The 23,391-nt window shown below is 43.1% G+C and overlaps 3 protein-coding genes across 4 annotated transcripts; 2 read left to right on the forward strand and 1 right to left on the reverse strand.

The window, feature by feature from the left end:
- The first annotated feature begins 319 nt into the window (after positions 1-319).
- Positions 320-8,040, forward strand: LOC116770512 (protein stoned-B). Of its 2 annotated transcripts, none has more exons than XM_032662009.2 (14): positions 320-1,536; positions 1,610-1,778; positions 1,879-2,030; positions 2,095-2,257; positions 2,432-2,647; positions 2,739-2,883; positions 3,129-3,257; positions 3,353-3,458; positions 3,928-4,096; positions 4,891-5,005; positions 5,105-5,268; positions 5,773-5,927; positions 6,011-6,218; positions 6,296-8,040. In XM_032662009.2, exons 1-14 carry the CDS (start codon positions 330-332, stop codon positions 6,435-6,437), a joined length of 3,240 nt encoding a protein of 1,079 aa, XP_032517900.2. In that variant the 5' UTR covers positions 320-329; the 3' UTR covers positions 6,438-8,040. The 2 variants fall into 2 exon arrangements, with proteins under 2 accessions (XP_032517900.2, XP_061376914.1); XM_061520930.1 differs by having other exon boundaries at positions 2,098-2,257.
- Positions 8,041-9,022: 982 nt separating this feature from the next.
- Positions 9,023-15,568, forward strand: LOC116770852 (uncharacterized). The gene is made up of 5 exons (XM_032662492.2): positions 9,023-9,220; positions 9,672-9,805; positions 10,008-12,860; positions 13,124-13,428; positions 13,510-15,568. The coding sequence occupies exons 2-5, from the start codon at positions 9,731-9,733 to the stop codon at positions 13,568-13,570; spliced, it is 3,294 nt and encodes a 1,097-aa protein (XP_032518383.2). The 5' UTR covers positions 9,023-9,220; positions 9,672-9,730; the 3' UTR covers positions 13,571-15,568.
- Positions 15,569-18,463: 2,895 nt separating this feature from the next.
- On the reverse strand, positions 18,464-22,339 carry LOC116770530 (uncharacterized). The gene is given in 8 exon segments (XM_032662038.2): positions 18,464-18,598; positions 18,669-18,694; positions 19,200-19,224; positions 19,346-19,731; positions 19,734-19,997; positions 20,076-20,658; positions 20,737-20,805; positions 21,998-22,339. Coding segments are annotated over 7 exon segments (1,398 nt in total). The 5' UTR covers positions 22,046-22,339; the 3' UTR covers positions 18,464-18,598; positions 18,669-18,671.
- Positions 22,340-23,391: the final 1,052 nt, after the last annotated feature.

Raw genomic sequence — 23,391 nt, forward strand, 5'->3', positions numbered from 1 at the left:
ATGGCTTTCAATCCATTCTTAAGTATAAACGAGCCGGCGGCTCCAGTGACCACCGAAGTATTGAATCCATTTATAATGACTGATTCTGAGATCTCAAGTTATACACCAGGTGATAACCCTTTCGCTACCAGTAATCCTTTCTCAGACTTTGGCGCAAGCTATGAACCAGCTGTCGGTGATACAGTGCCGATAGACATTTTTGGAGGCCCTGAAGAAGCCAGCATTGGAGCTCAACAATACGATGAAATTAGATCTATCGATGTATTTGGAAACCAACAAATTGATAGTGAACGTATATTAAACCAACTGAGCTCGAACTTGTGACCACTATGGTTGATTGCGATTATTCCACTGAAACAAAAGCAGATGAAGCACAATCTGCTACGCATCCACTACCACCTGAAACACAAAATTTAATTTTAACAGTTACAGGACAAATGGAATTTACAAGTTCTCACTTACTGGATCGTATACCCCCAACAAGAACACCAAGTCCTGTATCAGTGAGAGATATTCACTCCCCAAGTCCGACCCCTGAGCCATATTTGTTTGAAGATAACACAAGCACAACGCAAACGGTCAATAAACCTACACGTCCTCCACCTGTACGGCCTCCTCGTCCTGCACCGCCTCCCAGACCGCAACCACCGGTTCAAGCACCAGTTCAAACAGCTCCAGATGACATCAATCTTTTTGATGCTCCTGTACCTACCACCATAAAACCAACAAAAGAAGCTATATTAAGTTTATATTCAGCACCTAAAAAGGAAGAAAAACAAATTGATTTTTTAAGTGATGATATCCTCGAATTATCAAACGAAACGGACATGCAACCTACGGAAGGTTTTGGACAACCTGCCAAAAATTCTCAAACTTCAGAAGCGACTCACTTACTTTTCAATGATTCAGTTTCATCTATCTCAGATAATATAAATCATTCGGAAGTTCAAAAGTCTTTATTCGAATCGGACAACATAAATCCTAACGAAGACACCAATGTTGCAATGGATTGTACAGACCTATCGGAAAAGAATGTAAACGTCAGTGCTACAAATACATCCCCATTTGCTGACATGTCGGACACAAATTTTCAAACACAACAAGGTGAAAATGAGAAGAATCCTTTTGAGTTATCGGGAGTTATTGACAATAATTCTCCATTTGCTACTTCTGATCTTATGAATTCTGAAATACTGACTGAGCCTGCAGATATTGTGATGACTTCTAGTCATAAACAACTTATAAATGACGAGTTACACATTGTAACTACAACTGAGCCCAAAAAGGCACCAGAACAACAGATGAATGAGGTAAATGTCTTTGCCGCTATGGCAACAGACGATTTTGTTGAAAAATCCAATATATTTGCCTCAGTACCTCAAGAGACAACATCTCACAATGATGAAAATATCTCATCCAGCAACACAAACTGGGGCACAACTGAGAAGATGGAAACCGCTTTTCCTGAAACTCAAGACGACTTTGACGCATTTTCAGCTAAATTTGAATGCGCTGGAGGAAATCAAATGAACACAGGTAGGATGTGTATCCTAAATATTAAATCTAATTATAAATTTGTTATAAATATTATTTCAATTAATTGTTTTAGACGCATGGGGCGATGACAGTAGTGCTGACCTTGCTCCAGGCGGTTTCGAAGCCGAAGCATTTGATTCGTTTTTAAGTATGGACGCTCCACCGGCTCCAGCGGCTACCCCAAGATTAGATCACCAGGAATCTAAAGATTCTATGGACGATACATTTTCGGTATTTATAAGGTCGGTAAAGTGTTATTTATTATGTGTCTAACATGTATTGTATATAATCCGTTATATGTATTGTTAATTTTCTATCTCACTATATAATATTTTGTAATAGACCCAAAGAAGGTGAATTCAGTACAAACGAAGCTTCGGTGCCCGTTCTGGCTCCACCGCCAAGACCCCAGGTACTCCCAGAATCACCACGAGCAAATCCCTTCGATAAGAATGAAACTATAGGAATGCAACAAAGAATCGATTTTGATGAAGGTATAATACATTTAATTAAAGAAGAAGCTAAAATTATATTTCCTTTATTAATATCGTAACATAGCAGCCCAGAAACCTGATGGTAGCGGTGCGGAGACACCTCCGACACCGCTCTTTGACGAGGACGTTTCGGTTCCGCTAGAGGACTTCCCTCGTACCAAGTATGCGGGACCGGGTTGGGAGATGCATCTTCGGCAACCGAACAAGAAAAAGATCACAGGACAAAGGTAAAGTAGCAGAATTCTGCAAAAGTTTTATTTCGTTGTGCCTGCGTATAATCAGATCGTAAGAATTGAGATCTCTTGTATTTTGGTCAGTTTAAACGAAATAATAATCTGACACATATTACATATAAGGCTTAAGAGGAGGATATCATTATCGATACAATTTATACAAAACAGATTCTGGAAAAAAGTCTTCGTCCGCCTTGCAAACCCGGGTGACAGTCCCGTGGTGCAACTGTTGAACTCAGCCACAGACAAGCAACCGCTGCAAGAACTGCCACTGCAGGCGTGCTACTCGGTGTCAGAAGTAGGCGCACAGCAATTTGATCAGTTCGGAAAAATCTTCACTGTCAAGCTACAGTATGTCTTCTACAAGGAGCGTCCGGGAGTGCGGTCAGTTTAATTTGATTTCTATTTGCTTGTTCTTTACAAAAATATATTCGCTTCAGCTTTCCGTTGTCATTCAACCAAATATTTATTATAGACCAGGCCAAGTAACGAAAGCGGAGCGTATCACAAATAAGCTGTCTCAGTTCGCTGCGTACGCCATCCAGGGAGACTACCAAGGTGTCAAAGAGTTCGGCAGCGATCTCCGCAAGCTGGGGCTGCCTGTAGAGCATGCGCCGCAGGTATAGACTACTCCCAGAGGAATTCTTTTCTATTCACGGAGCTTCATTGCTCATCGAAGTCACTTGCTGTGCTGCCAACTCGACATTATTCAAAATTATATTTTTATAACGAATAAAACACTTTAAAACTCACAAGAATTAGCTTCTCTTAACTAGAAATATAAAATGCATCTCATTCCAGCCCACTCTAGAACCTATTGAATGCAAATATTATGTAATATGTAATGGATAATGTGCCTATGCAGGTTACACAACTGTTCAAGTTGGGATCACTGGACTACGAGGCCGTGAAGCAATTTTCGTGCTGCGTGGAGGAGGCCTTATTCCGCTTGTCTGCCCATCGAGACCGCGCCCTTACCTACAAGATGGAGGAGGTAAGTTCTTGTAAAAAGCTCCAGCTATTGATTGATGTGAAGTCAAATGTTCTATGTTCATGATGTTGACTTATTTTTCCTGTATATATTCACAGGTACAGCTGACGGCGGTGGACGAACTTTACGTGGAGCAAGACGCGGAGGGTGCCGTGCTAAAGCAAATAGCTCGAGTGCGACTCTTCTTCCTGGGTTTCCTTAGCGGTAATGTTTTATTGTATTTGCTATTGAAACTTTAACTGTTTCTTTGTAAGCGAATATATCGTTTCATTGAAGAGCGACGTGAAGAAGTAGCGTTTATGTCTTGTCTTATTGTAGTGTCTCTTTTTATAATAAAATAATTATAATTAATTAAATCGTATGTCTGTGTGTGTGTGTGTGTGTGTATTACAAACCTATTAAGAAATAAATGAATATAGTCGGGGAATATCCTTGTATGGATAAAATTAAAAATATCATAAAACGAGTGAACCAGAAGATACCACACAAGCTATGGAATGGGATTGCTTTCCTAACATCGGGGCAATTATGTAGTCTTAGGTATAGGTTATAAGTTTTAATATGTAATTCTTATTATAATATACACATAAGTAAGTTTCGTAGTTTTCCTAGAACCTCTGGTTGCCACCCTACATAATTTGTGTTTATTAACACGGATAATATGTATTTACAGGTATGCCAGACATCGAGCTGGGGGTCAATGACTTGAGACGACAAGGCAAAGAGGTTGTAGGCCGCCATGACATCATCCCCGTAGCAACCGAGGAGTGGATCCGTGTGGAGGACGTGGAATTCCATGCGTGCGTGCAGCCGCAGCAATTCCAAGATACGCAGATCATCAAGTGAGAAACGCTAAGATTGTATTTCAAGTATCTATAGCTAAAGGCCCGCCTCTCATACGTGAGGGCGCGGGTTCGAAACCTGGCAAGTACCAATGTGATCTTTTCATATGTACTTTCTAAGAGTATTTAGACACCACTGACGGACCGTGAAGGAAAACATCGTGAGGAAACCTGGTCTTATAATTTCAAAATTATAAGATTGAAATCGCCAACCCGTCTTGACCAAGGGTGGTGATTAGTTCTCTTACCTTTATTTACTTGTGAATTGTTGAAAATTGTATCTGATTATCATTCATTATTTACATTATTTTTACTGTTATCATTATTTTTATCATAACTTTTTTTTTCTTTTTATATTTTGACATTACGCTTTGGCCGAACATTCTTTAAATATTTGATTTAATTTGATTTGATTACGATATGTTTGGAAAGTTATAATGATTCATTTAAGGTGTGTAACTTGACATAATTAATACTACACGTTGTGATGACCTGTGATTGGAAGAACATTCAAACTATTGTAAGCTCATGTTTAAAAAAAGCTGTAAATAATGTATCTTTTGTTGGTTATCCATAAATAAATAAAAAAATAAATAAACCTTCTCCATGTAAGAAGAGGACCTTGCTCAGCAGTGGGCTCCGATAGGCTGAGGATGATGACGATGATGATGATGATAGTTTTTTCAAATTTCGAATATTTTGACTAGTTCTTAATCCTATCTTTTTAAAAACACGTTCATTGAATGCATACATACTGTGTCATCATGTCGGTCAAAGTGTCTGTATGCGGCCAGGTTCAAGCCGCCGGACGCGTGCTACATCGAGCTGATGAGGTTTCGGGTGCGACCTCCTAAAAACCGCGAGCTGCCGCTGCAGCTCAAGGCCGTCTGGTGCGTCACCGGAAACAAGGTGCGTGCTCACCGGGTTCGTGAGGCCCGTCGGAGGATCACCTCCGATATCAGTCGGTGAAGGTGCTGAAGGATGTGATTGTGGTGTGTGTATTGTTAGGTGGAACTGCGCGCGGACGTACTGGTGCCAGGGTTCGCGTCGCGCGCTCTCGGTCAAGTTCCATGCGAGGACGTCGCTGCACGCTTTCCCATTCCCGAGTGCTGGATCTATCTGTTCCGAGTAGAAAAACATTTCCGATACGGTTCTGTGAAGTCCGCCCACAGGTAACTTTTGGAAACCCTAATGAAATTTTCATCACTGCTACCGGGCGAGCCCCAGTACAAGTTGCGCTCTGTAAGGACGATAGTATAATGTTTTAGAATTTAGATTGAAAGAGCAGATAAAAAGCTGTCATAATAACTGTTGCTTATAGTCACGTTCCAAACTTTACTCGCTCTTTCCTTCTTCATTCGCTTCTGTCAGGTGTTTTTGAAATTCTTTCAAAGATATGCATTTGGATGTCACCGCCTTTTCTTTATTTGATGTTTCTGTCACATATCATATTATTTTACGTCTAAAACCTGTTCTTTAAAATTATTTTTATTATTAATTCAAAACGAACATGAATATCACTTAAATACATTCCCATTTCAATAAATATATAGACACTTAAGCAAATATGTAAACAAACTAATGAGCTATGTAATGACATAAGGATAGTTGTGAAGGTTCTAAGTTCTAATAGGTTCCACCGGTTCTACGAGGTAATTTTTTTATTGTGACAACAGACGTACTGGTAAGATCAAAGGCATTGAGCGTTTCCTCGGCGCTGTGGACACACCTCAGGAATCCCTCATCGAGGTGACTTCGGGGCAGGCCAAGTATGAACACCAGCACCGTGCCATCGTGTGGCGTATGCCTCGCTTGCCCAAAGAAGGACAAGGTAAAGTATCGAAAGCTTCATCTGTCCAATCCCCACTTTACTTGCGACACGAGTAACAAACCGCATCTTCCTCCGGAACGCAGGCGCATACACGACCCATAATCTTGTGTGTCGTATGGCTTTAACATCGTACGATCAAATTCCGGCCGAACTGGCACGTTGGGCTTTCGTCGAGTTCACGATGCCCGCGACTCAGGTCAGCCACATGGTGGTACGATCCGTGTCGCTCCAGGACCACGACGGGGACCCTCCCGAGAAGTACGTGCGTTACCTCGCGCGACACGAGTACAAGTGAGTATAGCAGCGTCTCGTCATGTCAGTGTGAAGTGTCGTGTACAGTCGAGGATCGAGCACTCGCATGTTCGCAGGGTGGCCATCGAGCGTACGACGGGTGCCCCGACGGCCGCATATGCGCTGGCGGCCGCCAAGGATACCGCCCCCGCCTCCCCGGCCGCAGCCGCAGACCCCGCTCCGCCACAGGAACCCTCCTCGGACTCCGACTCCGACTAGACGACGAGCGACGTTTGTGACGAAAGAAGCGAAAAAAATGTTATTCAATAAAATCTTCATCTTCCGATCGCAGAAGGAACATTGAACGTTGACTCGGTCTAGGACTACCGAGTCCTGTGAATACTGCTAGTTCTCTCTTTGTATCGTAGGCGTTCGAAGTGTTTATTGATCAGTAGATTCGTTTCGTAGTTGTACTATGTGATATCGTTGCAAGTCACTTACAGATATAGTCATACGTGCCGACTCTGCTTGTAGTCGTAGGAGCTCCGAGGAGCTCGTCTCTCGGCGCTGGATGCTGATTAGCGCGACTTGTATATTATTTTTTTCGGTAACGTACATGAACATACGTCAGTGTTTGAAATCGCAAAATTTAGTGAGATGTATTGTCAAAACGAGCACATTGAGTATTACATAATAAATATATTAATTATTAGGTCGAGAGAGGTTTTGTACATAAATAATATTGATAAGTAGTATATCGTACGCTAGGGACGAAGGCACCACCGTTTACTAGTAGACGCTGTAGAGCGCGCTGCCGCCGGAGCCTTACTCTTCGCGTTATATATTAATGTTCGAATGTACTCAAACGCTTTGCTATATAAGTATATAAGCGCATATCGTATCTAAACTGTTTATAGTCTTATTACTGTGTGTTTAGAGAAAAATATTTATACACATTATTCTATTACCTATACTATATCCAATATATATGATAAACTCTTAGATCTTGAAATTCTGAATATTTTATGTTAACTCAAATATATAAATTATATTGGAAATATAATCGAATAAACGAAGGTCCAATGATATATTTACACATAATATATATATTAATAATACATAGTTAACTAAAAACTCTACGACACAAAGCTCCTTGACGTTTACAGACGATATCTCCATTCGTATACTCGTATAAGTTACAATTCCACAACACCACTGTATACTTCTTTGAGATCACTTGAGTAACAAAGACTATGATGAAGTGTAGAAGTAAGACGCGCTGACCCGTCCGTCGTGGCGCAGTCGATCCTTTATACATAACTCGCTATTCGGAAAATAAAATTGTGATTTACATTGCTCCAATCCTTACATCTTGCTGTGATCCAATATGTCCACCAGACCTGAAGTTAGTGGTCCTGGCCGCCTGCGGGTCTCGGACGTCACGGACACTTGTAGTCTAGAAGGAGCATCTTTTTATTTCTCAATATGAAGTAGATCCTTAACTTCATTAAAGTATATGTTCTAACAGGGCACGTCTTTATTGTTTACTCCTAACTTTATTCGACTTATCGAAATGTTTAATGTATGTGCGAGGACTTATAAAGTTACGTGTAGATTATATAATATATAGTTAAACTGAATATGCATGTTCTACTATTGATTGTTGTACCTACCGCGCTGTCACCGATCGCTACGATCTTAAGCCGTGTGGGGCCCGAAGCAGGGAGGCATGAACTCCGTGGCGAGGCTCGAGGCCCCCGGACTCGCTCCACTCTATATAAACCGAGTGGACGATCGTCGCTAGCCCTCCATCATCCGCGCCACTCCATCCGCCGCCCGGGGACTGCTATGTTATGTTGTCAATAAAAAGTGCAATTGTGAATCTGTATTTTTATTATTTGTCTGCCTTAATGAAACAACTGAACCAAACTCCTGATTGAACATGAAATAAGAAAAAGAAAACGAATAAAAGTTTAGATTTTTTGAACAGCGTTTTCGCTAAATCTTTAACGCCAATTTGTTTACAGAAAAAATATATTCGTATATAAAAGCTTGTTACGTGTCGAGCGGCGGTCTTCCGACGGTACCTGGAGACATAATACTTAATATTTTTTAACATAAACAAAATTTGGAATCATTCTGTGATATAATATAATATGGAAATATGACCAAGAAGAAACCACTGTCAGCTATAACTTAATCAATTTTGAAAATAATTGTTTCCATAAGATATTTCTAAGTAAATCCGACATCATGTTTCAAAGTGATTTTTTTAGTGATTGCTGTATTCCAGATCATGGATGTAGGCCACTCAATATCATTTTCATGGTCCTGTAAAACCTTAAGCGACAGCGTCACGAACCTACTTACCCGTAAACGAAATGTTGCCACCACGAGAGAAGACGGCGACGAACTAGCAGCGATCCTCCTCTGAAAAATATTAACATGAATGATTTATGGTTCATAATATATACATTTTACTTAATTCTGAACAAAATAAGAGGAGAGGAGGAGGAGGAGGAGACGAATATTTCTTCGTGGGATTTTAAAAACGGTGCCTCCAATTCCTCAGTAAGAATTGGTTTATAAATACATTGCACAATTTTAATTACGCCGCTGGACTCAGTTAAGATATTATTAGTGACCCGTTTAAAATGTCAATATTGATCTGAGAGGCGAGCATACCCTATATTTAGCTAATTAACCTGGACATGGCAGCACTGGCGACGGAGCTCGGCGTGCCGTCGACGCGCTTGCGCGCTGCAGCGCTCGATGTCGCGTCTCAGAAGGGAACTGCGGGGTCAGGGGTCGAGGGGCGGCCGCCTGCCGACTGCCGAGCGAGTCGTCCTATCGGCGGTTGCGGCACGCACCGCACGGCGAGATTGCCAGCTGCCTGCCTCATAACCCTGGGAGCGTATGATTGTGTCATCTACTTTCCCTCATCCACCACCGTCCTGGTTAATGTATCTGACGTCAGGAATGTGAGTGTCAGTGATGGAGTGACGTTTGCATTTCGACTGATATTGATAGTTGCGGAGTATTGGTGTGCGTTTTAAACTACGGTATGTATGTAAGAGGATTACCATTAGGCATATTATATTAAAAATTTACTAAAGTCAAAGACCCTGCTCAGTGTAATGAGGTGAACTTACTACTTATTGATTCTGAATTTATTTCACTCGATGAAACTTTTCGTAAACATCTTATCATAAATAGTGAGAACGTGCGTTGTTCGTCAAATAATTTGTTAAAATAGAAATGCATAGCAGAAGACCTCAATCAAGGGATGAACAGAGGTGAACTTACATTAAGTAGGTGCAGTAAAGGGGACCGAGTGTTCTAGCTGACAGCTCCAACATTCTAACCAGATAACATATCCTAAGACTTAAACAAGATTAGTCGAAACGAATTAGTTTCAAGTTTTTTGTATTTTATTTTTTTTAGTTTAATTGTTGTATTCTTTTTATCGTACACGGAAACGTAACCGACGTCCGCTTATTTGATGGTTTCTAGGTACACCCGATGTGAGAGAGTGCAGGAAGCAGGCGGCAGGGGCAGAGGCAGGCGGGCGCATGGAGGCTCGCGAGCGCCGGGCGCGCCGCGGGCCCGCGCCCATCGCCTCCTTCGATCACGACGCCTCCGATGAAGTATTCGTGACCTATCGTTCACATATTAAATTAAATATCGAAACGAATTGGCATTTTCTCACATTGTAAATTAAAATTAAATGTTCCGTTTTACTTATATAAAATTAGGAAAGTCCTATTTTGAATCATAATACAGATATTTCAAATTAGATGCAAGCTGTCTATTTGATAGTTAATAACTATTGACCCTTTCACTTTCTAGTCGAGTCCAGAAAATAAACAAGCGATACGATTGCCTGAAATCCGCGAAGATCCTGCAAGTTCAAGTTGCAGCGTTGCACAGTCCACAAGCACAGGAGACGGCCTGGCCCCACCGGAACAGCGCGCCCGCTCCCTGTCATCACCAGCCGTTCATACCGCGACCGTAGTCACACCCGTAGCCTTGCAAACACCATCTGCTCCACGCATCGATATTTCTCGTGCTTCCAGTTCCAGTCATCACGACTCTCGGGACAGCTCACCGGAGCTTGCATTGTTTGCCGGAGGTGGTAGCAGTGAGGAAACAAGAGAACGTCTGGAATTAGGTTTTCGTGAAGACGGCGCCCTGGACTTGCGGTCGTCTACAGAAGAACTGGCATTCCTGGAGGGTGCTCCGGAAGCTGCAGAAGTGCGTCCACCACCTGTGGCGCAACCATCGCGCAGGCACTCGCGTAAAGATAGTCAAAGTTCTGAGGCCGCGCTTCTTGCTGTGTCCGGTCGCACTAGTCGATTGTCCAGCGTAGGTTCTCAATGCTCTGCTCATTCTGCAATTTCGGCTTTTAGTCAAATAAGTCGCGTGTCACGACTTTCTGTTGTATCAGGGACATCTCGATCACCTTCTCCGCATAAAATGCTTCTGGAAACATCATTTTGTGGTCCCAAGCCCATAGAAACGGATCCCGAAATATGCGCTGCTGCAGTGGAGGAACGGCTATTAGAAATTGCTAAATTAACAAATGAAGCCGGAGCAGCCTCATCCTCTGATCCACAACCTTTGCCAATGCCAACTATTCCTATTGCTATAGATGCACGCGATCGAAGAGAAGTTCGTACGGAAGTTACATTAGAAAATACTAGACCAGCTAGTGCACCAAAACTTACTTCACCCAGTGCTCCACCCACTACACCAGTACCAGATCTCGCCGTTTCAACTAGTTCCTTAGATGATGACAAGCGTCTAAAAGAGACAAGAAATCGAGCTAAAGTAGAAGAACACCGGGCTAGGTCAAGAGACAGACATGAGACGAATAAGCCAGAAGTCTATCGAGCGGGAAACAGATCTAAGGATATCATTAGAATCAAACTTAAACCAGACAATGAATACGACGACGAAGAGGAGGGTGAGAGTGAAGCGACTTTAGTCAGCAGTGAACCAGCTAAAAAACCAATAACCCTTGAATTAAATGATCAGTGCTCTAAACCAACTAAACCTGTAAGTCCATTAGTAACAACTCGTCGCCAACGTGATAGTAGAACGCCATCTCCAAGTGGCGTTCCCGTTTCGAGAAAGTCGTCGTTTTGTTCGCTTTTTAAATCGCGCGAGACAATTGCTTCACCAGATTCCCCTTCAGACGTATTTCGTCGTAAAAAAAGTTTAAATGAAGGTCGATCAAGAAGTAAAAGCCGTGACCGTACGACTACACCAACTTCGGCTGGAAAAATAAAAGGGTCTGTTTTATCTTTATTTAAAACACCAAGGCGTAGCGGGGCATCACCATCTCCAAGTTCACGTGATGTGTCTCCTGTTGTTCAACAGCAGCGTCAATTTCCCCAAACCCCTCATGACAAACAACGTGGCGAAAAATTGAAATACTATGAAGATGCAAAGGATGGCATAATTCATATTCCCCTTCGCACACCCCCTGATGAAATTGAGCCCAAAAAAGGTAAAGAAGGTAGCGATGATAAAATAACGGAAAAGCCACGCCAAGTTATCCGCCCCGCTTCAGCGCCACAGCCACGAGCTCTCCCGGACCGCTCATTGGTCATGTCACCCGTGCCTTCACCCAAACCCACTCAAAGGACGGTTCTTCCAGATGGAAGCATTATAATTCCATTACATTCACCAACAGATAAAACTGCTAAAGTTATACTTCCGTTCGAAACACAAGTTAAATCCGAATCTGACATCAAATATCCCGAACAAATAGATCTGAATCATAAAGAACTTAACTTATATAATAATTTAAAACATAAAGAACTCGAATATGCAACTGAAAGAATCGATTCGATTCCTAACGAGCCCGACGGTTCACAGTTTATCTCTTCGCCACCGCCAGATATAGTTCCAGAAACTTACATCGGAGAGCGACCTAGACGTAAAGAACGAATAGTTTTCACGACACATGTGGGCAGTAAAGAACATGTATTTAGTACACAGTTTAGTATAACAAAAACACCAAGCGTAACCAGTGAAATATCAGAATCAATACAGAGTGTTCCTGAATTTGAAGAAGTCAAACAGAACGAAACTTCCCCTCAAGAAACAGATTGGAAAAGTAATGACGTAATACATAACGACCAAAAGTATCATTCACAAAGAGAATCTTTTTGTGAAACAGGAGAAGAGAACGTGACCCGAGAATTGAGCAGAGAAGTGAGTAGAGAAGTGAGCAGAGAAGTGAGTAGAGAAGTGAGTCCTACCCCAGATACTGGGAGAGATTCTTCAGAATCCGAGACCAGTTTAGAAATAGCAGCTACACACGGTGGAAGCGAAGCGGAGAGACGAGGACTTGTAGTTCAGGAATCATTTGAAGAGTTACCGTACGTTCCTACTACGCTACCCCTAGAGCGTTCACTAGCGCTCCCTATGGTGCCGGTGCGAGAGCGAGGTGGAGTGCACGTGGCCGGAGTACAGCGGCCGCGCGCAACAAAGAGTGCGGGTCGCCAACCTGGAGCTCTGACATCTCCCGCGCCCCTGGTCGCGCCTGCTGCCGTATCCCCGCCGCCGGAGACTCTCCCGCTGACCGTCTCTACATCAAACTTCCGCGGCGCGCACGCACGGTCTCCACAGCCTCCGCTGCTCCTCCACCGCCACCTCGCAACCTTCGCACTCGCTCCCGAAGCGGCGGCGATGGTTAGTTTCATGCTCTGCCACTATGTCACTAATCAGATTTCTTACAAGTAACAGAATAAAGTTTTGTAGGCCAACATAAATTTTATTATTTTTATATTTTGAGTAAAATAACACAACGTAAAAAGTAATTATTTATCTTAATATACGTAGTAAGTGTTTGTTATTTAAATGTCCAAACCTTTTTTTGTCAGTGTACATTCTTCAAAATTTACGACACGTTCACATATGGTATTAGTCCTTTAATTGCCATCGTCTTTACTTAGCGAGCTCTATGGAAACGCGGAGCAAGACGGAGTGGATCGATTTCTCCGAGGTTCCTGAGCGTCGAAAGCAACCGAAGCGCATTCAGACACTGCCAGCGAGCGCTCGCGACACCGTGGTGTTTAGTTACGTGCCCCCCGAGCGCTGCCGCTGCGACTGTCACGCTCACGACACTGCTGACGATGAGCTGCCGCTTCTACAGGACGCCAGCCCAGCACGCGCTTCCAGTGCCGCCTCCCTGGATGACCACGACCGCCACGAGCCCTTCATCGCCGATCTCGACCTTCGTCATAGCACCTCGGACTCGGTACAGTACACTTATCATTTCAGAACCGACTCATTTCTCGTTTACCCCGAGTAGTTACTAAATGTGTCTCCTTTGTTCCAGTCGCGGCCACAATGACCTCACTCGTCGTATCCTTCCGTCTCTGAGCGTTGATCTTTTATAAAATATATTCTCTATCTTTATTGACTCCAGATGAGATGTTATCATTTTTGAGATGTAACTTTACCCGTTAGATTAGGTTAGGTTAGATTGGTATATAGTTTTTTGTCGTCTGTAACTCCTACTATCAATCGTTGAATATTTTTGATGTTTATCACTGTTCGTGTATAGTATTTCTTTACGTTTAACTTATATGTAGGTACTGAAATCTTTTTGAAACTGAGTTGTGACCTACTAATAATATTTCACCAATTTAAATATTCAGATACGAAATTTTTAACAAATCATAGTCACAAATAATAATAAAGAAGACCTTCGCCGTAGACTTTAGATTAATTTCGAACCACAATATAAATTAATGCTACCTTACTTTTTTGTAACTGAAACAATTAACTCAAAATCATATTTGGACAAAATGGTTTCTCCTTCTTCATACTGATTTGTTAAAGTAAGTGAGATAAACAGTGAAAGGAAGGAGTCCTTAACTGTGTTCCCGCATTACTGTATTAATTTCAATTCATCAAAGCGGGTATTTTTTAGCAATGTGATGTTATTACATCATACATATATTCGTACTCAAGTTGTTGTATCCATTCTGAACTCTTGAATTTTAGAAAAGAAACGCATATAGGTATTGTTAAGAGCATAATTAAGGAAAATTCTTATTTATCAAGAAAAGAGACCCGCGCTATCCTTCATTTCACCTCAGCATGTTTCCTGGTGTCTCACGCCAAGCTGTCGACTTTGTCGTTTTTATTAAAACAACTCGTGATGAGCGACATTGACTTATTATCATAAAGGTTCAGTTTTATCGACATCGACCTGACACCGCGCATCCTCAAACATTCAAAGCGACTGATAAAATATTGCCAAGTGGAATCACCTCTCACATACAGTACATCATGATACCTCATTTTAGCTTTGATTCACGGTGTAAATACCAGAAATGCGAGTGTAAAAATAAACACGTCTAGAGCTTTATTATGAAATCTAAGTATTTTTAAATATTTAAAATTGTTTCATGTTTATAAACGGTAGTTATTTGTGATAAGATTCTGTCTTTATATATTGACTTTTAGATATTCGAACCGAATGTAACGAGAATTGTGTGAACTGTATTCTCATACAAATGAACTATTTATTGTGCGGTCTTCTTGTATCTTCTTGGTTATTGTTAAAAAAAGATGTAAAGAAGTATTATTCTGAGAAGCCTGACTCTTCGAGGAAACTGCACAAGTCACTGTTTAGTACATACTGTAGAACTTTGTAAATATCGTGACTAGATGTTCGACGCGAGGGTGTGACTGGTATCCATTCAGGTTACATGTTTGCGAATTTAATCTTGTGTCTCAAAATTTTCAATATTCCGAACAGTAAAAGAATCGTCTTTGAAGTTCGATGATGTCGTACGAGGTCACATATCATCTTCGGTCTGCGCCGCCGTTGCTATTTTATCGCTGAAACGTGCTCAACGCTACTTTGAAATTATTAAAATTAGATTTTTCCATTTTATTGTATTTTATTGAAAGGAGTGGGCGCTCACGAAAAGTAAAAAAAATGAATCAGTAAAACTTAGTAACAGTTGTATAAGAGGCTTGTCGCTTGCCGCTTGTATTTTAAAGCTCTCACTTGCTCTCCAAGCCGTTACTTGCAGATCAGCGAAACTTGTATTATAACTGCTGTACTGTGATGTTGATGACAAGTGTAGATGATGTAATTCTCTTGTTTGTATCAAGATTTAGCGTTTGAATCTTTTAATAACTTTCTTTGTTTCTCTAACTTTCTTTTTGAATAGAATGTAATGTAAATTAGAGTTGTTTGTATTTGTAAGTTGAGTTGGCTGCAGATTATTTTTGCGTGTCGTCTGTGTGTTCTTATTTTTATATAATTATTTGTCTCCTCGATGCAATAATAATTAAGGCTGTATGTACCGATGTTATTGTACTTCTACAGTTTAGGCAAGAGTCTGAAATATAAGGAATATAAAATGTTTGCTTTCCAAGCTCCGGTATCATTTCTAAGCCGATAAAGTTATGCAATTTTAATGTATCTTTGCGTTACACAACAACATTAAATATGTTGTATTTGTTTGGTTCTATCTGGATAAAGGTTTTTAAAGAAAAGCCAAATACAAAAGCGAAAAGATACAAATTTATAAATTATTACCATTATTACTCCACTTTATATAAAGGTAAGTTTGCTTTCCTGTTGTAACGATATCACAAAGACTTATCCAATTAAAATAGATGAAAAATATATTCAATACCTATATATTCAATTTTAAGTTTATTGTAAACATAAATAAACGCCAAGTACAAATTTAATTGCATATCACATTAAACAAACCAGATTTCTTGTTGTTAAGTAAATTACTTGACAGTTGTAAAAGGCAAAATGTTTTTTATTAGGTACGCCTCAGAACAGCTAACAAGCTACGTCAGTATTTTATGGACACGGTAACCATTTTTAACACAAAAATGTGTGAAAGTCGTCACACGCAAATTTTTATGCATATTAATAATTACACAAATGAATTTCAGTCGCTGAATTTATAATATGAGTGATGTAACTCCCTTTCGAAATTCCTTGAATGTGATGTGATTCTATTGCTGCTTGTCCTTCAAAAATGTGGTAGATTCTTTAGCACTCGGCATCACTCTCTGGAGTTACACCCAACCTTGCTCCGTCGGAACCGTTCTGCTCTTCCTCGAGGCTTTGGTCGGTAGGACCGGCTGCCACCCCTGCAGTTTGGCCCTACCTACTTATTCTATGTGTGTATTTCTTGAATACCTGAATTTAAATTTCCCCAGCGAGCCTTTTCTGCCGGACACGCAAGTGGGCGGCGGAGTGTTCTTGTCCGTTCTTTCTTCTATAAGTAATGTTAGGAACATTTAGTGAAACTTAGACCATTAATAATAATTGACTTGAATTGTGAAAAAAGAACGGAAAGCAACGCCGCGCACTCGACACGTGGTCCGGAGCTATGAGGAGAACTGCTCGTAAAGAAAGTGAAGCATGAAAGGTTCAACGCTAGACAGAGTACAGCACGTTACTAAAGAGTATAGTCCGCGAGGTTTAAGCTGAGCTTTGCATTTGTGTCGGTGAAAGTAAAAGTAGAATCAGACAAAGAACTTTTAAAATTAAATTTCATTATTCTTTAATTAGATTCATAAGCGGGAGAGCTGTTCTAGATTAGAAAAAAATAAGCAAAACTTGTTAAAGGCCAGATGTAAACATTATGTGAAGAAAAATTATTTATTTAAATCTATTAATTCAAAATTATAAAAAAAACACGGATTCTTATCACTTGATATTTCTTTGTCATGAATATCTTCAAAACAACTATTTAAATTACACAAAAATTCTTTTACTTGGCTGTTTAAAGGTTTAAGTGTTCCTCGTTCATTTGTGTTAGAATCCGTTTCAGGAATAAATAGAACTCAAAAACTAAACATTAAGTATCGTCTCCCGCACGCGGCGACCCGCGGGAGGGCGGGAGGGCGAGTGCAAGCAGTGGCACGTGGCGCGGACTTCCGGCTGTGAAACGCCGTTTAAACTGAACCTCCGTAGTAAAAAATCTCATAAGAATTTAGAGAAGCGATCTCCGCGGTTTATTTGCCTGAGAGATATTTTCTTCTTCCAGGTTATAAATATTTAAAAACTGATAAAAGTTAAATGATAACAGTTCATTTTATTCAGCATTCGAGGAGGTTGTGGATGACGAAAATATTTTAATGTTGATGTCAAACATCCGAAATTAATTCGCCGACTGGTTTCCAGTGTTGTTAGTTTTACATGGCCTGTGACCACGGGCGGCGGCTGCGGGCGCCGGTCGGCTGTGATCGCAGGCAGGTTACCTAGTTTCCTTAAGTCGTCACAGGCGACGAGGAGGAGTAACATTAACAGGCGGCACATGAGACTATGACCAGCACTCCAAAAAAGAAACAAAATTAATTTTCTGTGTGTTTTGAGCATCAAGAACGAGGCATCGGATTGGACTCAATCGTTCCTGTTTGTTTGCATTTCAGTGATTCTATTTTCTGATACTTGTGAGTTGCGTTTCATTTTCCCTCGCTGGGTACAGATTTGGTTGAGTGTATTACCTTAGTGAATTCTATTTGGGGGAACAGCTGGTAACACTTGATGTAAGAAACTCAAAAAATGCAGCAGTGTACAGCAGTGTACAGCAGCGTGCTGCAAGTAGTAGGTGACTTCCAAAACCAAATCCTCGATCCTCTGTTTTAAGATCCCAGGTACAGTTTCCCGTCTTCCTCATATATTTATGGGATTTTTCGTCGCGTCTTCACACAACATATAAAACTTCTGCTAAAATACGCTTCTATCCTCGAGGTCTCGGCAACCCGTCAGTCTCCGCGGAGTCCGTCCGGTCTCCGGGCGATCCCTTTTCATTTAATCAAAAGTGTTTTCAGGATGCAAACTGTCAAAGAGTGAGGTAACGTTAGCAGCCACCTCCACGAGTGCCCCTGGCGTCGTCTGGAAGGTGTTGAGGCCTGAAGGTTACTGTATTCCTCGTTTAAGGAATTATTGACATCATTTAAATAATTTTGTAATTGTTCATAGTTTTATTTTTTCGAAAGGTAACTAAGACAGTGGTTAATGAATGAACAGAGTATGTGGAAGTCGGCGCGTCAGTCGCAGGGTCGCCGGTCCCGGCGCCGCAGGCTCTCGGGGTGAAGCGAGGCGGCGCGCGGTCAGTGGTCGAGGGCCGGGCGCGGCGGCCTGTGGCGGCGGCGGGCCGTCTTCTTGGCCACGATGACTCGCGTGTACCGCACGGCGCGCGGGGCTCCGCTCGTCACGGTCAGGGCGAGGGGGGCGGCGGAGGCGGCGGGAGGCGCGGGGGGCTCGTCGTCAGCGAACACGATGGGTAGCTGCATGATGTCGGCTGCCGCCAGCGACTCCTCGCCGCCCGCCTCCGCACCCGCCTGCTCGGACCTCTCCGACCTCTTGGCGCGGCGCGGCGGCTGCAGCTCCAGAGCCACGCCTCCGGTCCCGCGCTGCACCACGCGACCCTCTAGCAATACGAACATCGAGTTACGACACGAGAAGTATTCATATGGACACGTGAGAAGCGAGCGACTCACCGACTATCTCGATGGAGCGGCTTGACCTGTGACATGAAAACGATTCGGATTAGATGAGCGGTTCCAGGAGTGAGACGATACGTGACGGGCAGGGAATACAGCTGGGGGGGAGCCGGTGGCCTACAGTCGCGGAAGGAACTGTGCGCTTTGGATACAGAACCAGTGTTGATGGTCGACGTGTTTTTTATTCCAAAAAATCGATGCAGGGACCAAACATTATACTAAATATTATACGAATAAGCTAGAAAAAATGTTACGTGAACCGATGACGTCACCGTTGTTGACGTCACGACGTGTATCTGATCTAACCTGACTCGTGGTAGAGACACTTGGCGGAGAGTAACATGGTCCATTTGCTAATAGCTTTACTCAGGCGGAGTTCGATCATTGAAACGATTGTTTTATACGCTCTGGCGTTAAGAGAGACGTCGGGAATAGAACGTCTGTAGGAGTATGTGAGACCGCCGGCCCCGAGGCGAGCGAGCTCGACGCCCGGCCAGGACTCGGTGTGTGACACACAGACATACTCACTGTGTTCCTCGGTGCTCCTCGCCGACTGGAAAAATACGAACATGTGAGCTTTGTATTTATTCATATTTAGTTCTTTAAGTCACAACACTTGAGCAGTGATAGGATAGTGCATTAGAAATGTTAGTCGTGGAGCGGACGTCGCATACCCTTCCGTCTGGAGCGCTCCTTCGGCGACGATTCCGCCACGTCCAGCGACCACCGCGCGCACTCCTCCGACACGGCCGCGTCCAGCGCCTCCTGCGGCACTCCGAGACGACGGCGACACGCGCGAGGCAGCCGGAGACGGTCGTCCGCCCCCGACACCACCAGCACCCGGCGACACGCGCCCGCGGAGCGCCGCGACACAACTCGGCCGCCGCGCTCCGCCAGCACGACGCCCCCGCCGACCCCGAGACGCACAGCAGGGGCAGGTCCGGCTCGTCCGCGGGCTCCTCCGCCGCGTCTCGGGGACCCTCGGCCGTCAGCAAGGGCGGAGCCAGCAGGACCAGTCCGCGAACACGAGCGCCGGCCCCGCCCGTCGCAGCCACGACCCCAGAGCCGCGCCAGCGCCCGCCCCGCCCAGCAACACGGGCCTCCGTCCGGCCTCCGAGAGCAGCTCGGTGAGGGCGGTTCGCGCCTCGTGCGCCAGGGTCGCGCACCACCGGTCCGGGGCGAGGCCCGGCGTGTGCGGCGCGGCTGGGACCAGCTCCCGCACGTGGATCAAGGCCCCGAGGCGCCTCACCCAGCGCGCATCCTCCGTCTCGCTGCCGCTCGGCGCCCACGCTAGCCACAGGCCGGGCTCGCTCGCCGGCCGCCTCTCTGAGAACCGACCACACGTCACTCGACCGCTCACTCGAAATAAGGGGAGAGCACACACGAGCATTCTTGTCTACTAACCTCCGACGACGGCGAGAGGGTCGTTTTGGATTACGAGGGGTCGGGGTGCGGCCAGGCGCTCGGCGAGGCGAGGCACCGTCCGCCACAGCTCCGCCAGCACCTCGTCGTAGTGGGCCCTCAGCGACCGAGGCAGACTCGTGGTCATCGTGGAATGGAGCCAGGCCGCGGCGCCGCTCGTCCAGTGCGAGGCGAGCGCTCGTCTCAGTCTCCTGGCTGCGGCCCGCGCCCCATCCGTCCTGTCCCACCGTCCTCCCCGGCCCGCAAGCCGCTCCAGTCGCAGCCCCCGGAGCGCGACGGCCGCATCTCGCGCGAGCCGCGCGTGCCCCGCCGTGGGCGCGAGCGCCGCCACTCGTTTCTCCCAGTCCTCGTCGTCCCCGTCGTGGTCGTCCTGTTCAGAGTCTCGTGAGTCATCCACGTCCAAGGGCAGTCCGGGGGGTGAGGGCGGACTTCCCTCGACATCCAAGACGTCTCCTTCGTCGGGCGAGGAAGGCCGCGGCGCGAGCAGCGTTCGTATCAGCGGGTCGGGGGCGACGCCTCTGGGCCGCGCGTAAGAGTGTTCGCCCCAAACGCCGGTTTGACTGTTCTATGTTAAAGAGTTAGTGTGTGAGTGTGTGTAAGTGTGAATGTCAAGTCCAGCCCGTGCGTCGGCCACTATACTCACAGGCTCGCCGCTGACCGCTCTCACGTGTTCCACGAGCCGTTCGTGAAGACAGCTCGGATCGATCGCCATCTAGTGAGGAGAAAAGATATTATATTTATCATTTTTTTACTTTCAAGTTTCTACGAAATTATATTAGGTTCACAATAAAAAGTTTACAACGCTAACCTGTAAGAAAAGAAACGACATTTAAAGCTATTAATTTACAAATCAACATTGTAAATTAAACACAATCAAAAACACAATCAAAATAAATATCATCTCTTGTACAAGTTCTGTTCTTGACAACAGTTCCATTTTACATTTTAAAATATTTCTCTATGACACATGAAGGAAATGATATTTTTCTCTCAGTACATATGACATAATAAGCTCTGCATCACTTTGGAAAATAGCTTTTCACACATGGCACAGACAATTATGATTTGATAAAATACATTATATAAAAGACAACAACTTTAGCTGCAGATAATACATGGAGTTCACACGAAGACGTCCAACAACAAAGCTCAAAGCAAACGACTCTAAAATATTAATTATGTTTAGGAAGTCATAGAAGCGGGTTTGATGCACACGCAATAAATTAAATACCACTTACAGCAAACACCTAATAAGCCAACACATTTCTAAAGTCTTTCTTGAGAATTACTATGTCATCTTTAAGAAGCCAAGATTTGTTTGTATCACACAACCCAATAATCACACAGGCTGCTCACCATCGTCTGTTTGATTTCCTCATGAAGTTACATAATATGGAACATGTTCTCATCAGATACCAGCCAAGTCTCACTCACATATTTTTGGAGACAAACCAAAACTGTCCAAAACAAGGACTGTTCTTTTTTTAAAAGATATTACAGTTTATTTTGTGATAACAATGTTTAGTTGTTTATTATCATAGTTACACAGCAAATGTTTTATGTTTATATATTATTCTTCAAAAATACATTTTGGATAGTGACGAAGATATCACTCTGTGTTTGAATTTTGGATTATATTGTCAAAGTGGAAATACCCATAACAAAAGAGGTTTGCTTGATATTAACCTATTGTAAAACTTCAAGAGAACACCAAATCTGAGCCACGGTACAAAGTGCAAACCAACTCATTACGAAAAAAATACAAAATAAGATTGTATTCATAAAAAAAATTTAAACAGGGCTTCGTTATAAAAAAAATTACTTCAGTACATTAAAAGGAGTAAACATTTAAATGTTATCATTGGGAGATTTACAAAACAGTAATTTTCCCAGTTAGGACATACCTCATATTTGGACGGCTCGGCGTCCACAATTTCCGTTGCCATAACCATTTGGTCAATTTTTACTAAGAAACTTCTCAGGTTGTAAAAGCAGTGTTTGCAACTCTTCAGGGTCCTCAACAGTACTGGTTTATTAATATTTATATCAACAATCTTATTTTCCTTCTATATTTAGTTTCTTTATGGTTCTTATTGTCACATGTATAATATAAATTATCTTTATATTTTAATCATTATTATTTAATAATAACCAAACATTATAATTCATATAATTGTCATCTGTTACTTCATTACTTGTTAGCTGTCAGTTTGTTTTTATAAGAATTTAAGAAATAACATTATGTATTAGACAGAGACTAGAAAGAAGTGTCAAACCATAGTGTATACAAGAAATTAGAATAGGTATACTACCAACTAAAAAACAGAAATTAAGAAAAGATGTTAAGTTTAATGAAAGGCTTTGTTTAATGTTTGCTTCGAATTGATAAACATTGTTAACTTATTATTGAAATAAACATTGTCAACTTATTTATAATTTCCTGTTTACTGCGGTAGGTGAATTTTTTTTCCAAGGAAACCTTATACTTGCTAAAATTTAAATTAGAGTTTGGATGTGTTAATAGGTTGTATGTAAAATGATTTAGCTAGAGATACGAAAAATAAATAGTCACCCGATATTTTTACTTTGTAAAAAGGTAACTTTTTTAACGTGAAAGTAGAAAAATCTTGTTAGGGTATTACAAACACATTAAAGGTGAGGGGCCCAGGTAGACCTGCCCAGTATGCAGCCTATGGACATAGTTTTACGAGCCACCCACGGAGGTCTAGCATGACTATGCGGCGGTTCGGGTTCCTGAGGATGAACCGCAGCTGTAGAGTGGACAACCGATATGCCTCAGCCTGTGGAAATTAACTGGCGCTAGGCGTTGTCGAAGACGGCCTTTTTCTCAAGGGAGACGACGACTGTAAGCTGTTTGCCTCCCTGGCTGCGCTTATGACAGCCGTCGTACTGGACTGCGGTCGGAATCCGAACTGTTTCTTGTTCAATTAACCGGCCTTTCCTGCGACATAATTCACACGGCCGATAAAGAGCTTCCCGAGAAGCATTGCGAAAACCCGCAGCAAGAAGTTTAATATAGTCTCTCTTCCACTTCTACCAATTCTTCATGGCCGTGATGAGTTTGGGAAAGGTAATGAAGAACTGCAGGCAAATGTCAGAGGTCAGTCCATCGAATCCGGGTGCCGTTTTCAGCTACATTCCTTTGAGCGCCTCCAGGACGTCCCATTCCTCCACTTAAAGGGATTTTCTTCGGGATCTCAAGAAAGTCCTTCATGTGAGCTCGTAACTTATATCTAACATCCATCACTATCGAGTCGTTGGGATATAAGTTGTCGAG

Source organism: Danaus plexippus, chromosome 7, assembly GCF_018135715.1.
Source record: "Danaus plexippus chromosome 7, MEX_DaPlex, whole genome shotgun sequence".
Taxonomy (NCBI): Eukaryota; Metazoa; Arthropoda; class Insecta; order Lepidoptera; family Nymphalidae; genus Danaus; species Danaus plexippus.

Coding starts and splice junctions, on each gene's coding strand:
- LOC116770512 (XM_032662009.2), top strand. CDS start 330: ATGGTTGATTGCGATTATTCCACTGAAACAAAAGCAGATGAAGCACAA. Junction 2,884..3,128: donor CTGTAGAGCATGCGCCGCAG/GTATAGACTACT, acceptor GTGCCTATGCAG/GTTACACAACTGTTCAAGTT. Junction 5,269..5,772: donor TCTGTGAAGTCCGCCCACAG/GTAACTTTTGGA, acceptor TTGTGACAACAG/ACGTACTGGTAAGATCAAAG.
- LOC116770852 (XM_032662492.2), top strand. CDS start 9,731: ATGGAGGCTCGCGAGCGCCGGGCGCGCCGCGGGCCCGCGCCCATCGCC. Junction 9,806..10,007: donor ATCACGACGCCTCCGATGAA/GTATTCGTGACC, acceptor TTCACTTTCTAG/TCGAGTCCAGAAAATAAACA. Junction 13,429..13,509: donor GTCATAGCACCTCGGACTCG/GTACAGTACACT, acceptor CCTTTGTTCCAG/TCGCGGCCACAATGACCTCA.